Source organism: Pipistrellus hanaki, assembly GCF_964339955.1.
Source record: "Pipistrellus hanaki genome assembly, chromosome: 4".
In the NCBI taxonomy this organism is placed as follows: Eukaryota; Metazoa; Chordata; class Mammalia; order Chiroptera; family Vespertilionidae; genus Pipistrellus; species Pipistrellus hanaki.
The window spans coordinates 5,232,427-5,248,434 of record NC_140506.1 but is presented as its reverse complement, the minus strand read 5'-3'; the positions used below and the strand labels follow the sequence as shown (position 1 = coordinate 5,248,434).

At 49.0% G+C, this 16,008-nt stretch overlaps 1 protein-coding gene across 1 annotated transcript in view; it reads right to left on the bottom strand.

The window, feature by feature from the left end:
- Positions 1–273: 273 nt before the first annotated feature.
- WDR70 (WD repeat domain 70) overlaps positions 274–16,008 on the bottom strand; it is a 157,977-nt gene continuing 142,242 nt past the window's right edge. The window contains exons 14-18 of the mRNA XM_084880581.1: positions 14,359–14,459; positions 12,783–12,862; positions 10,728–10,844; positions 8,698–8,860; positions 274–452 (exon numbers count right to left, since the gene is read on the bottom strand). Coding sequence (XP_084736707.1) covers positions 365–452; positions 8,698–8,860; positions 10,728–10,844; positions 12,783–12,862; positions 14,359–14,459 — 549 coding nt within the window. The 3' untranslated portion in view covers positions 274–364. The remainder of the gene's footprint in view (positions 453–8,697; positions 8,861–10,727; positions 10,845–12,782; positions 12,863–14,358; positions 14,460–16,008) is intronic.

Sequence of the window (16,008 nt, the reverse complement as noted above, 5' to 3'; positions counted from 1 at the left end):
TCTGTTTCCATATTCCGCTGCTAGGACTGCCCAAGATGTACATCCCAATGGACATCCCCTTCCCCCAGGTTATGAGAATCTGCACAAGGCCAATGGTTGAATAAAGTTTCCAAATACCTAAAGTACTCGGTAATAGGTTAAGAATCTGTTTCTGATTTACTTATAATACAGTTTAATAGCTGTAGATAAGAAAATATGAGCATTAAATTTTAGGGAAGGGTAGCTACCTATATTTTAAATGGTTCAATAAGGCAAAGAACAAAATCTGTTAAAAAAAAATGTATTTTTCATTGCATTAAAAAAAAAAAAAAAAACCTGTCCAATTCGCTTCCCCCTCATGCAAACAGCTCTCATATGCAATTCTTCAGATTTTACGTTTTTTCCATTCTGGCTCATTCTTCGCTTCCTCATCATCAGATTCAACTTGTGCAAACATGGCTTTGGGCTGAGTCCTAAAAGAAAGTTAAAGAGAAGAGGAAAAGGTAGTTGGCAAGTGTTATTAGATTAGACTCTTCTTTTCATCGAGTGGAGGCACATTTGGGAAGTCAATTACACTTCAATTACGAAATATCAATCGTTACATTTCTGGCAAAGAAAAGAATAATGAAAACTTAATCATGTTCAAGAAAAGAGCCAGAGTCTTTCAGAGGGTTTCCTTTGTGGTCAACTGTGGATGCTGCCCTTTCCTGAATAAAACAAACGAGTCAAGTTCAGTGGATCCTCGCATACCCATAACCTCCCTCCACTCAAACTCAGGCTAATTGGAATCATTTGGGAGGACAGATTACTAGTACAGTCACCGAGCAAGAATATACAAGCTCTTTATTTATAGCTCTGTGGCTGTCCCTAGACTTAAGTAGTCCAAACACATGTTGATAACAGTACTCATGGATGAGAGAATTTGAGTTAAGTTATTTTATCTAATGAGTTTAAAATAGTAGATAACATATAGTAATTTGAGCACTGCCAGCACAAGCAAAACAAACAAAAAGACATTCCCTCCAGCACTCAGATCAATGCGTGGGAAGGTCACGCATTTGGGGGAGCATCATTGAGAATCCTACTGTAGGACTGGCAACCTTTCATGAGGACCCTCTGTGCTTTGCAATCGTACCTGGTCCAATGACACCCCTTTTTACACTGAAAGTGATTTTTTTTAAAAGTCAAGTGGTTGCAACTTGTGCCCCTTTGGGTCAGCTACTGCTGACTTATTTTTAAAAACAGCTCTATCAAAGTTTAAGGAAACATGAAAGCATTATATCAGAAGAGGATATATTTTAGCTTAAATCTTTGTTTAGACTCCAATTCGTTATATGAGGTAATTGCAGAATGGTCAATATAATATCAACAATGATAACTTCTTTTATTTGGCAAGTGGAGCAGGTGAAGACCTTATATTGTGTCTTGCTGTTTCTTATCCTGGGGAAGAAGTACACAGCATACATGTTCACCCTGGTGTTGTTCTGACATGAGCCACGTACATTTCTCCATGCGTACACTGGTCACAGTCCCACCTCTCCAATTACGTCACACGTGTACCTAGAGAGCCCACGCTGTCCCCATACGCAGTCCAGTTGAGAAACTTCTGTTGTCACTCCCAGACACTGTTACAGCATCAACAATAGCCACGCTCTAACCATCCCAAAGGCAGCTGCAGGTTTTCATAGGCTGGGAGATATCGAATTACTAGAAAGCAGGACCCAGGCTTTCTGACATGCAATCGGTGCTAGTTACATACTCAGTCTCCTGGAAAAGACAGTGACTGCGCAGGTATGAACAAACCCGTAGAGGAATAAGTTTGTCTGGTTTAAAAAAAATCCTTTGAATCCGCTATTTAATCTAAGAGGAAAATAAAAAGAAGGCGGTCTTCTACAGATATCTGGCGATGCTCATTGATTTTAGCTGTAATGAGACTTAAGTACTAAGAAGTGGCAATGCTGCTTTTTAGGATATAAAGAAAGAAAATGGACAAAAGATCACAGGAAGAAAACGTAAAGCTTGAAAAGGTAATTTCCGTTAACTACTATAGTAGTTCTTCTTTTCCAGTCCACCTACTTCTGAAAGCATTTCTAGCAGACTGGGGCAAATACAAAAGGGCACAGCTTTAAGAAGGCAGAGGTGGAGGAATGACCTGGAAGAGGCTCATGGAACATTCTGGAGGATGTAAACAGGCTATCATCTTCACTGAAGTGGTGATTATGCAGACACATACATTTGTCAGGACGGGAAATGGGTGCTTTTTGTGTTTTGTTGTATGTAAATTATACCTCAATAAAGTATATGGAAAATCAAGACAAACCAGTGAGGTAAAGGTCAAGAACCAAGGAATTCAAGGGTACGTAACTGAGCACAAAACTGGGCACTGAACCGCCTGGCAGCCAAGACAAAAGGACTAGATTTGTTTTTCAAAGGAGATACCTTTTCCCCTCCAGCACCGAACTCAGCACAATTCACGGAGTAAATTTTCACAACATGGTCACTGATACTTCCAACCACACACTTCCTACTCCCCTGTCCTCGATGGCTACTTTAACTTAGGGGATATTAACCTGTTTGAAGGTGGGATGGTCCTCTTTGTGAAACCCCACAAAATTTATTTTAAATTCCACTTTTGAATAACAATATCGCAGAAAAATGGCCATATTATGTGTGTGCGATATCAAATCATGACATTTAACTTGCATATACCCATGCACCCCTTCCCCAAATTGCCAAAACCAGGGCATAAACCAGCGTCCAAATTTCCCAGCAATTACCTATTCTCTTGTTTTGTTGGCCAAGTAAGGAAAATTGAGTGTGAAAACTAGGCTGCTTTCGATACATGGTGCTTGCAAAACTGCATATCCATACACAATGAAGGAAGAAAGTGGGCCCTTACCTTACACCAGATACAAAAATTTACTCAGAATGAACCTAAAGCAAAAACTATAAAACTGCTAAAAGAAAACATACGGGAAATGTATCCCACTACTTCAAGACAGCATTTCCATTACCTACCCATTCCCTGCCTTCTATTTAATCAGTTCCTGCAGAATTCTATGCTTCCTTTCTCAAGAGACAGGAAATCATCAATTCAAAGTTACAGCCTGATGGCTTATTTCAGCCCCCAAAACAAAAGCCTATGGAGGGATCAAAGTGAAGAAAAAGAAAAGAGGAGGAGCATTTCATTAAGCAATGGCAATGGTGTAATCACTGTAGGCGCTCACCGGTTCCTGACAACTAGCTGCGGACCCCCTTTATTGAAATCAGCTTCATCCAGACTACTGTGTGATTGGCTTATGGAATAAAACCTGCAGGAACCGTTCATCGGAAACTTAAAACATACAGAAGGCTGATGGGAAACTTGTTTTCCAATTTAACTCATTTTGAATAGTAAACTTTTTTCACTTGACTATATATGTCAACTCGTTTACTAGGGTTACCAAGAAAAGAAGAGCAGATTAGATATCAGCATGATTTTAGACACTAACCATTAAATAAACTAACCAGAGGAGGGCTGCAGGGTCTTTGTTTTGTTTTAGCTTCGGTAAACTCTGCATTTGCTAAGTTACTATTTCATATCTATCTTACCGAATAATAGACAAACATGTAAATTGACCTTATCTCCGCTATGCCCACAGCCAATCAGAGTGAGCATGCAAATTAGAAGGCTAAAGATGGCGGACACCCAGCTGCTCCAGGTGCAGAGTGGCCAGGCGGGGCAGGACACCTGCTATGAGAGGGAGGGTGGGGAACGAAGGGATCTATAGGAGCAGATTGCCACAGCGAAGACAAGACTGCAGGCTCCGGAGTCTGCAGTGAAGATGAAGATGGCAGACTCTGGCCAGAATCTGCCGCGAAGACGAAGATGGCAGACTCCCTCCGGGCTCCATGTGAGCCAGTGGCTTGCTTCCACCTCCCGAGGAAGCCACGTGGCTCCCACAGAAGCGGCAGGCAGCCTACTGCACGCACGATCGCAAGATGGGCTACTAATGCAAATATAAAGCTTAAGCGAATGCCTCTCTCAGCTTTATAAATTATCAGGTACATTGTGCTAATTAACTTCCCCTTGGAACACCTTAAAAACTGAGTTCTCAGCGTGGTCTGCAGGACGCGAGGCTCTGCGGCTGTGTGCTACAGAAAGGGGACAGAAGCCCGGGAGAGCCCGGCGCCTGCAGTGCCACCCCAAAGGAGCTTCGTGTAGAACAGAAGGGCACTCGCGGGCCTGTTTGTGCGAGGGCCCCACAGTGTGCCAGGGCTGCCTGCTCTGGGACTGAGCTCTGGCGGGGCCTCGTCATGCCGCCTCTGCGCGCAGGCCACAGGGAAGCCGCCAGTGTTGGCAGCTGCAGTGAAAGGTCCCCGGGTCAGGCTCCTTTTAATCAGGGACTTTCTTCTGATATGATTCACCCAGAAAGCTACCCTGAGCTCCAGGGCAATAAAATGGGTATGAGGGGAAATCCCTTGTAATATCTAGTCACCAGTATGTGAGCACAAACCACAAGCTTCTTTGGCTCGTGGCCCATTGTTTATTATAAAGGAAAACCTCAAAGCCAAAGCCAATTACAGCCATGACTTGACAATCGGACACACTTGTTAACCCTGTTAGAATGAACACAGTCCAGATGCACTCTGACCCGACCCTCACAATCACAGAATTATTAAGACTCAATAAGACTTTGACCAAAAGATTCCACTTGAAATGGTCCCTTCTTTCTGGTGAAGAGCTAATCAAAGACCGTTCTTAAAAAACATATGAGGGGCACATGAAAGGTAACAAGATGTTTCTAGGTTAAAAATTAAAACAACAAGAAAACCCTATTTTCTTCAGGAAACAGACAATAACATTTTGGAAAATAGATAAACTTATCCCAGACTCATTAAATAGGACAAACTAAATCACAACTATCTCTATGAGAGTCAAAGACTGGATGAGGATGGAGAAAGGGACTTATATGAAACCCGCGGAAACTGGAACAAAAAGGGGTGGGCGTGAAGGGAAAAGAGAGAGAAAGAAAAACAAAAGAACCTTCTAAAATCATTGTTAGCCACCTTACCACAAAGTGGATTTTAAAAAAATTAGAATGATTAAATCCTTGAAGAGCACACTGAGACCGCCTGGGTATCTCGGTGCCCTCCCTAAGCTCACATTTATAAAGCATGTAACTGTGTGCGCCACATTTCCATTTGGAAACACGTATGAAAGCTGGCAGTACGGTAGCCCTACGCTCTCCCTTCCGGGACGGGAAATGGTCTTGGCGAAGGTAAGCAATTCTCAGCAGAAGCAGCCCAGCACTTCTGCTTCCTAGACCAGGATGGCCGACAGCAACCTTTCTGGTGTCACTACTGCTCACTTTTCCTGTGAGTATTCTCGGTTGCTTTTTGATGAGAGGCCGTGCACTGCGGTGTCAAACGCAGAAGTTTGACTCAGAAGCCAGACCACTGTGTCAAATTCCAGGGCTGTCACCTGCAACCTATGTAGCTTTGATCAGGTTAGAAGCCTCAATGTCCTCATCTGTAAAATGGGGACAATAATGTCGCTTACCTCATTGGACTGCTGTGAGGATTCAATGAAGGATAGGTAACCTTTCTAAACAAGCCTGATATGGTGAAGTATATAAAATGTCATTATTACTATTACTTACCTTGCTTTGGTTATCACCTGTTCCTCCATATATGTATATTTTTTAAAAGTTATATTTAAAATATATTCAATAAAATAATTTCTATATTAAATATAATATAGGCGCTTGCTATTTTTTTAAACCCTGAGGGAAATACTTTTGTTATGTAATATGTCTTCAGTATGAATCTTTATAACCAAAATAATCTAATATTATGGATGTTTGAATTTTCTTAAGTGCAAATCATCTGTGGTCTGATCTGAAGGATTACTTTTGTATTATTACAACACTTACGTGGGCAGAATAAACACCATAGGATGCAAATCCCCAGCCCCAGTGCACAGACTGAGCTTGTTGGGGCGGGATCTAGAAACCTGCATTTTCAACCTCTCTATGCCCACCCTCGTCTCCAACACAGCGGGCCCACAGACCCTCTTGGAGAAACGCTGGTTCCACACAGGGCGTGGGCCGTGATGATGGGTCACCAAAGAGTAACTCAGGAGCAAGTCACGCTTCCCTGTGTCTGTTGCTGACACAAATAAAGCTTCATGCACTCCGAGAGCGGCCTCTTTCAATACTGACTGCGAATGCGCCCCTGTGGGGGGATGGTATTTGATATCCACATATCCGCAGATCCTGTGTCAGAGCAAGCACGCTCGGGGCACATGAAAGGATTGAACCGGCTATGAGGGCGGCTCCTCTGGCAGGAAGAGGCCCCGCTGACAGAGCTGTCAAGCTGTCAGGGCTGGCGGGCCAGGCTCCCGCACACAGCCCGATGTGAGGTAAGCGAATCGCAGGCCTGGTCTATACCTGCCCTCTCCCCAGCCAGCCCTCTCCCCCTCCCTCCAGCAGCAGCTTTCAACAAGAAACCGTAATCGAATCTGCCGTGTGTGACTGACCAAGAGTCCTCTGTGACCTGCTGTGTCTCAAACTCCCACGCTGTCACCCCGCCAGGGCCAGAAAGGAGGCCCAAACACTCCGCCGACAAATGCCAAGTGTGCAAAGACCCTGCGAGCATCCCTGCAGGATGAAGGTGCGTGTGTCCATGCACAAGCAGAGAGGCTGGCTGTGCTTTTCCGAGAAAAAGTGAGATGCAGTAAATCTTCATTTCCTCGCTGACAGAAGTCAATTTCAGGGAAGAAAAACAACCAGACACACATTCTCAGTTACACTGACCTTTAGGAGAGGATCCTTTTAAATATTCGCTTCCCTTCAAGCACTCTGCCACTTGGCAGTAACCCGTACACTCGAGCAGGTGAGCAGAAAAACGCTGCAGCCCTGGCTAACACATGGCATGCCACGCACACGGTGCCATGAACTCAGCTAGCACGCAATAAACCTCAGGTGGCAAGACTGGGGGGAGGAAGGAGAAGGGAGCACCATGTGGCAGCAGCAAAGGGTGTCTGAGCAGAGATCACAGTCCATTTCTGGTTGTGCTTCACTGTTAACTGCGATCTTGGGGCTTCTGTGTGCACAGAAACATATATGTGTGTATGTGTAGGTTCGTGTACATACACGTGTTCCCAAGCTTTGCCAGCTGAGAGGGCCTAGAGGCAATGGCATTCCGGCAGCAATGAGGATAGCTAGCACCACTTTTGGGAACCAGGCTGCCTGGAGAAGGGGCTCATTCTAAGACCGAGGCGAGAAAGACGAGGATGACCTGGGACATCTTGTGGTGCCAGAAAGTAGGAAAGTGCTCACAAAACCCAGGGGCCTGGGTAGGAAGAAGGAGCCATTCCGAAGGAGAATCCATTGGCCAAAGCTGGAACAATGTGCGCAAAAACTAAACAGCAATATTGGCTTTTAACCCAGGTGATAAAGTCGATACCGGTATAATTAGTACCTGGAAAAAAAGGAGTAAATGTGGAAAGGACAATTCTTGCTTTCAGGAGAATTCCTATTAATAAATGCAGAAGAAAAGCGGGAACTAGAAAGTTACCACTGGGCAAACACCACAGCAATCGTTGCTGCAGGCAAACATGGATGGATGATAAAGAGAGCGCAGAGTTTAAGGAGAGATAGGATGTGCATCGAATTAAAATATCTCCCCCACTAAATTATTAATTCAAAACGTAGCAGTAGCCTGACGTGGAGAGCCCGAGGACACGTCACTCAGCCATGCAGGCACAGTTGGCATCACCCGCCAGAAGACACGGTGACTGACAGGAGGCCTGATACGATGCCCTGAGAACGATACACCCCCTTGTGTTGCTTTTGCCAAAAATGCACAGTTTCGTTCCAATCATGATAAAACAGCGGACAAACTGAGAGAAAGTGTACAAACTAACAGCCTGGTGTCTACGGGAAGTGTCAAGGCCATGAGAGACAGACAGGCTGAGGCTCTGTGGGACTGGAGGAGACTAAGAAGTAACAACTAAATGCAGCTGGGACCCTCGGTAGGATATTAGCGGGAAGATAAAGTAGGGTCCTGAGCTTACTTATCGGTATCGTACCAATCTCAATCTGTATTGTGCTAGTTAACTGTACTTTGGTTACGTAGGGTGTTCACATTAGAGGAAGCTGGGTGAGAGCATACATGAATACTTGTACTGTCTTTGCAACTTTGTGAGTGTAAAATAAAAAAGTTTAAAGGCCCAATTCTACGCTAGTGCTTTTCTTTCATGTAAGTGTAGCTGGTTCCGTTGCTTTAAGGGACACTGCATGCTCACCCATGCTGGGCCATGTAAGGGAACTGAGCAGGCAGGCTCTCCGCTGTGTGTCAGGGTTACTCACAGGGACCGCTCCACACATGAAAGGCAGTCTAATAACAGGCCGAGAGCTCCTCCCCTGCGTTTGCTTTCCCTCCTCAATTCAGATACCGCACACAGGCAGTGATTGTTCTATCACAGGCGGAATGGACTGCACATAATTAATGGGTTTACACTGGGCTGTAATCTGGCAGAACGGGCCTGGTTTGACAATTCACCACGTTAGAATCCCAAGACACACAGATGCCCGGATTTCAGAACGATGGGTGCCTGGCCTGGTTTTCAGGCTCCAGGATAAAACACGAAATGGAGGCGTTAGAACCTCAGAGCAGCGCTGTCCTTCCCAGGGCGGTAAGCTAAGGACTTGCCCACGTGAAGGCTGTTCTTACTTGGAATAGGCTGGGGAGACCCAGTACGGGTTGTCCTCCGCGGCCTTGGCGTGGCGCAGGATGGCCTCCCGGGGATTGCTGTCGTCCGTCTTGTCCAAAGCGATGTTCTTCACGATGTATGAGGACAGGGTGCCGCCGTGGGTCCCCACCCGGCCGCCACGACCTGTTCGAAGGGAAACACCCGTGTCAGGAACATGACATGCACAACAACCTATCAGTGTGCCCTGTGCACGCTCTACTTCTGACAAGGCTGAGACACGGTCGGCGCTGGCTTCCGCGGCGCCTGGTTAATGAATGACAGTCGGGCTGGAGCTGTGGTGTGACCCGGTTTTTGTCCATCCCCCCCAGAATCAGGGTCTCCAGCGAGGGGCTCAAGTTCTTCAGACTTGTGTGAAGTGCACAGATCTCAGCAGTGCCTGAGCATCGTCCTTCCAGCTTTCCTTCATGACAGTCACAACCAAAGCAGCAACACACTGACCCTCAACTTCCCCAGCACACTTGTAAATAGGGCATTTTTGTTATGTCTCTGTGGCTTCGTTTACATAATGATATGGATGTTGGAAGAATTACAAGTAGTTTGCCATGTATATACCTTAAAACATTCCTCCGGTGTGAACATTGGAAATTCAATTAATAAAAGTAACCAGTATTTGTTAGATGCCATTCATATATTAGAGCTTCCCATCTCCCAAAGGCCCTGGTAGGGAGAAAACAAGCAAGCTGAGCACATTGACTCAGCAGTCTACTCTCGCTGCTCTGGGAGACAGAAAGCTTCCTACGACAGGGGGGTTATTCTTGTAAGTCCCCAACACACCTGACAGTCAAAAACGCAGGAAGATTGACTTTTTTGAAAGATTTTTTTTAAAAGTGAAAAGCCAAACAGCACTAAAAGACTGATTTAGAGTGAGGTGGTTGAGGGGTCTTTAAGAAGAATGAATCTGAATGGGGAAAGCTCAGAAGAGAGAGAAGGTTGTTTTTGATGAGCAGAATGGGCTAAGCACAAAAACATAGAAAGGGAAATGCACTGGGCATGTTGGAGCGAACCAACAGCCAGACCAGAGGACCTGGGAGGAGAGGAGTGAGGTGCAGAGCTCAAAAGAGATCAGGGTCAGACTATCGAGAACTTCCCATCTCTGGAAATGCAGCTGGCGGCGGGAAGTTTGGGAAGATCTGGGCAGCAGCAACGAGAACGCTGGAGGAGTTGGGAGGACAGCTGGTGTAAGGAGCATGCAGGCGAGGTGAGGAGGAGGGCGAGTGATGGAGAGTAGGCGCCCAGTTAGTCAGAAGCGTTTGTCAGTAATCCAGACCCTACTATTTGGAACTTTGATTAGGATGGCAGCAGAGAAAACGCCACTAAAAGTGAGATTGCTATGTGGTGTGTGTTCAGTGAAGGGGCAGGCCACACAGATGCGGGTCCACAGCTCAGGTTCAGATGAATGAACGTCAAAAGCTGTAGGCTTGTGAGCCTGGGACTGAGGAAACGCCACGAGGGGACAGAAAGTGGGGTTCTGGTAATGGCGTGTATGGCCGAGGCCGCTTTGCTTCCTTCCGGTACAGACTCCGTTACAACCTGTAAGGACTTGTATTCATCTCCCAGGGCACTGGGCAGCTCCATCTTACCAGCACGGAGCTAAAAGGATGGCCATTTTCTGCCTCGTGTGAAACCTAACCCAGCCTGGACTCCGGTCAAAGTGCCCAATGGTGCACACTAAGCCAACGCTGAGAGCCGCGGCTTAGGCAGTGGGCTCCCGGGAGCCCCAGATTTCCACCGAGGTCACCTCCAAGGCTCAAGTTAGAAACCGAGCTGACAGGCCCCGGCTTCCTCTCCACTCCTCACTGCAGCGCCATCCTGTCTGCCTTGTGCACTGCACTCTGCATCCTATGCCTAAGCAAAATCTTCGGACGCCAGCAAGGAAATGTCTGAAAACACCTATTTAGTAAATTTCTTGTGAAGACAAAGAAGCATCCAGGCCCCAGGATGGCCCCGATTGCCCAGCCTCCCCCCTGCGGGCCGCGCCCAGAGCAGTCACCTGGGCCGGCCACGGGCGGCTCGGGCTTGTGGGACTTCAGGGGGTCCAGCCTGTCCTTCTCCAGCTGCTTCCTGGTGCTCCGCTGGCGGGGCTCACGGAACATCGGCAAGGCGTGAGCTGCGAGAAGTCACAGTTGAAGAATCTCATTATAATAATCAGCCTTCCACCCAAAGGCATAGCATAGCTAGGGCATGACTAACCGAAAGATGAAATAGAAGTCATAATGACAGCCCTCCTCTAATAACAAAAGACAGCCTTACTGTAACCAATTAACCGATTCTGGTGGAGACCAGACTCGTTGTTCACCTCTCCTGGCAACCAGTGGCACACAGGAAACGGCCAGAGACTGTCACGGAAACACTGGTGGGGCTCCCCGTTTCCCGAGCCCTGGGGGGCAGTCAGAGCTAATGTCTGTGGTTTGGAGAAGACACATGTAATGGGGCCCGCGTGTGCATCCTGCCAGCAGCCTGCCGCCAGCCCGAGGTCTCCTCAGATGCCTCAGAGGCACTGGAATCACTTCACACGTTTCTGAAATGTGACCACCTCTCAGGAGGAGCTGACGACACCGAGTGGCCGGAAGGGAGGGGCGCCTGACCCACTGAAACTGGGATAAAGGTTGCCCGAAGGCACGGACGGGGGTGCCCGGCTCTCCTGCCGTGGCGACTGGATGGGCATTATTCCGACATCCCTGTGGGGCAAAGCCAAACCATAAAAATCAAAGCAATGCTTGTCCCATTACGGCTGCGTGTTTACTCAGCGTCAGAATTACATTTCAGAACATAAAAGGGCCTATGGGTTTAAAAGGAAACGGATATTCGGGGCGAGAGGGAGAACATTTGGGAGCTGAAGGAATAAATTATCTTTTTGACGAGAAAAAGCACCTGAATTACTCCTTTGGATGTTTACGTGCAGATTAAAACCTCCTTACAAGGGAAAATGTCCCCAGAGGACTGGGAGAGGCAGGTAGAGGAATAACAGGAATTTAAAAGGGGCTTATAATATGAATAACAGAAATGTCTGCACCAACTCCAACATGCTCCTGGTACTACCACCACCACCACCACCGCCGCCGCCGCCACCGCCGCTCCCCCCTCCCGTCTCCCGCCAGCGCCTGGGCCTGGGCCCCGTCACGCGCCGGTGACACGGGCAGCCTGCGTCCGGGAGCTCAGGGACACAGCGCCTCCCTGTTGGGCAACACGGCGCAGTATATTTAGGAGGGAACATAGCTTTTCACTTCAAACGGCTGGGGGAACTTAAGCAGGCCGCATGTAATTACAGGAGCCAGACTTTATGACCCCGACTTTAACACTTCTAGTCCTGCAAGAAGTGTCGTGGGATCCCTTCGCGACCATAAGTTCTAAGGGAGCTGGTCTCACAGGAGACACACCCGCCCTGGGCTCCGAGGAGAGGGGAAAGTCCACAGGGCTTCTGCCCAGGACAAGTGCTATAGCACCCGAGGTGCCTCCCTGGCCACCGCCTAGGACCGGCCTGAGACTGAGGCTCTGGGACACAGGACTTTGCCACGAGGCTGTGTGGCAAACCCAGAGGAGCTACTGCCCCAGGGACGTCTGATCAGACCCAGGTAGTCAGCCTTCCACCGCAGTGCCTCTGGGCCGGCGAGGGCAGGTCACAGAACTGCAGAGGGAGGTGGGGGAGGGCCTCCACGCGGCCTCCTCCCTCCCCTGATGGAGCTGTTGTCCAGCATCACATGGCGGTCAGTAATTGAACTGGACGCGCCAGCTCCCCTGATCCCAGGACCAGCACTCTTTCTTGTTTATTCTTAGAACAGATTGTTATTCTTTAAAAGGCTGCTACAGAGTAATGCATTAGGCTCCAACAGGCTTTTCCGTTTGGGCTGAAAGTTACATAAAATGCCTCGGTCTCCGTGATGAGTCACAGAAGCCCAGGGTGAGCGGCTCCCCGGCCGCGGTCCCGTCCGCATGCACGGGCGCGCTGGTGGCATCGCCCGCGCCGAGGGCTCTCCTGCCTCCAGGGGCGCGGGCTCAGCACCCCCTGGGGCGGGGAGAGGATGTGAGAGACCAGCTAACGACTTACGGGTGATGATGTAGTCCTGGGTCAGCGTCTCGGCTTGCTTCGCCTTCCGCTGGGTTTTGACCACACATAACTTGGCTCCCCTGGGGAGGGTAAAAGCACAGGGTTTTCTTTACTTGGGCTCAGACACCGAAAGCACATGTAGAAAGCATCAGACACTTTCAGGAACACGCTGTGTGCACCGGCTCACCACGCCCTGGACGTTCTCGGGGATGTGACAGATGGAGCCCCGTGTAAGAGGCCCACCGTAAGGAGAGCAAGCTGCTGTCAGTGGTTACTAGAGAGGGAAAGGGATGGAGAGGTAACTGGGAGCAGAAGGCTGGTTTAAAAACGCAATAAAGAAATAACCTACCATAAAAATCTTAGGAGATAGTAATAATGTTAATCAGCCTTTTCACAGTAAAGGCAGGAGGTTCAAATTTCCGTTTCTGTCCCAGATGGAAGCAGTCTGGCTGGGTTGGACCCCGATGGCACTTGTGGGCATCTCAGACACAGGAGTGTGAGCTGCTGGGCAGCGCTGCCAAAGGGCTAAGCACAGGAATGCGGGGGATGAAGCAGAAGTGTGCTCAGGACACCTCCTTCTTAGCAGCACGAGCCGCCCACTGGGGAGAGGCAGACACAAACCAGCCATTTCCTAAAGGTCCCGGAGGCAGTGCTCCCCACAGGGGCGCTAGCAAATGGGGCTGCTCGCCTTCTCAAGTGGACTGGACTCCCTCTCATCCGAGTTATATTAGCATTTTCAAATTTTTTATGGAAAAACAAAATCCTACCTGTTCTGAAATACCACAATATGTACCTTTATTTTCTAGGACAAAAGTTCCAACCCTAATCCAGAAAGTTCTGAAGAAGACAAGACTGTCTGCTTCCACTCAGAGCCAAATTATGGCCAATGAATACTCTTTGGTAAAGGATGTGGGACCTCAAGGCAGGTCTATGGGGGACTCCAGTGCCAGGAGCATGAATTTTAATACTCGCTAACCAGGCTTCTCTCCAGAAAGAACCATTCAGAGAGATGGTTCATCCTTTTCCATGTCCATCTTTGTGCCCAAGGAAAATGGGCATGGACCGACGGGGCTTTAGCTAAGTTCTCTGGTGTGCTTACGCTGGGCATCTGGGGAGAGCCCGGGGTGGGAAGGCGGAAGTCTTTGTGCTGTCCCCTTCTGCTGGCAGGGAACCACCCTTCTATCTTATAAAAGGCAGGCAGAGAGGGAACAAAGCAGACTGGCCGGCCCCATTTCCTGTCAGTGGCCAGCTCGCTGCCCTGTTGACCCCTACATGCATCACCACTAATGCCACTGCCCAGGGTGGTATGCAGAGTGGGCCAGCCTCCCCCTGCACTCAGCATTTCAGCTAAAGAACTGCAAATCCCTAGGACACTTTCACTTTGAATTCTATCTGGATCAAGGGCGATACCCAAATCCCCTAAAGCACAATGCTGAAAGTCTGAGGCTCTCTCTATGCCAGCTGCCTTTCCTGAAAGGGCGGATCCCCATCAAAGGAGGGAACGAGTGAAAGCAGGTGAAACAGGCCTTCTCCCAGTTGTTGTCATCCATCTACAGCAGGCGACAATGCCGAATACCTCTGACTCTTGTTGGGGTCGTAATAGACTTTCGCCAGCCCGTTTCCGGTTCCCACCATGATCTGGTTCAGCTTTGGATGCCACAGGCAGCGGACCACACTCTGAAAAGGAGAGGCAAGGTGATCAGCTAAGATGGAAAATCCCTGCTGGTACTCCCCTGGCCAGTTTACTGAACAGACTATCAACCTTGTGGCTGCTTCTGTATCTTTCAGGACATTTTCTTCTGAACCTAAGGAACTCCTGAGGTCCGGCTCCATTCCAGCACCTGTCATGTGTGTGGCACCTGGTAACATAGGAAGATGTCCCTCCTAACAGCCCTGACACCGCAGCGCTGGGCTTCCCTCCGCTGCCACGAGAGGCTGGCATGTTGGAAAGCCCATCACATAACTCAGTCCTGCTGCCTCTGGCGCAGCTGGAGCTCGGGTTTAATGCTTGGACACTCACAGTGCGTCCCTGGACAGAGCCTGGGGCCAGGTGGTTATTGTTTTCGGCTCACAAGGCTCCAAGTCTCATAAAGCTTTTTCAGGGATGGCACATACTTGCAGGCACTGAAGAACACCTCCCTGTCTGTGAGATAAACCAGAGGACGATAGCAGAAGGAAAGCAGAGGCGCAGACACGAACCTAAATGAAAAGCTGTTTCAGAGGAGGCTCCGTGGAAGCTCTGAGCCCTGAATCCAGGCTGTGAGGGCAGTGAGCGGTGCTCTGGGTCAGAAAGCAGCTCGAGTTCTCAGTGAGAGCCACACCTGATTTTACTTTCCGTCTGCAGTGGGAGGGCACAGATGGGAGCGTTTGCAGTGGGAGGGCACAGGTGGGAGGGTCTGCAGTGGGAGGGCCTGCAGTGAGAGGGCACTGGTGGGAGGGCCTGCAGTGAGAGGGCACAGGTGGGAGGGTCTGCAGTGGGAGGGCCTGCAGTGAGAGGACACTGGTGGGAGGGCCTGCAGTGAGAGGGCACTGGTGGGCGGGTCTGCAGTGAGAGGGCACAGGTGGGAGGGTCTGCAGTGAGAGGGCACTGGTGGGAGGGTCTGCAGTGAGAAGGGCACAGGTGGGAGGGACTGCAGTGAGAGGGCCTGCAGTGGGAGGGCACAGGTGGGAGGGCCTGCAGTGAGAAGGGCACAGGTGGGAGGGTCTGCAGTGAGAAGGGCACAGGTGGGAGGGCATAGGTGGAGAGTGGCAGGGATAGGACTAAGAGGAAAGCGATGAAACAGAAGTTGACAGGAACAAACAGCCCGAGCTAGGTCCTACTGATCCCACTGGGATGGGACAGGAAATGAGTGGAAACCTCGATCCAACGTTTACTAACAACTTATGCCCCAAGCAATGTACAAGGACCAAGGCAGAAAGGGTACATTAGGTGCTGCCGTTTTACATTCTAATAGTGAAATACCTTGACTAGATCTTTGATTTCTCATCCCCACCCCTCCTACTCTTCTGTTAAGACAGAATATCTGGAACTCTCTGCAGTCCCTTCTTATAAAACTTCTGGCTCCCGCCTGACTGGCGAAAAAACATGCGTGTAGTTCAATGGCTACCAATCCTCCCCGAGACTGAGAGCTGGACAGGAAGTGCAGACTTCTGGTCCATGTCTGACAACAAAAGTGGCCTCAGCTCCGTTCCACTGACGAGGGCCGGTTCCCCTGTTGGTATGAGA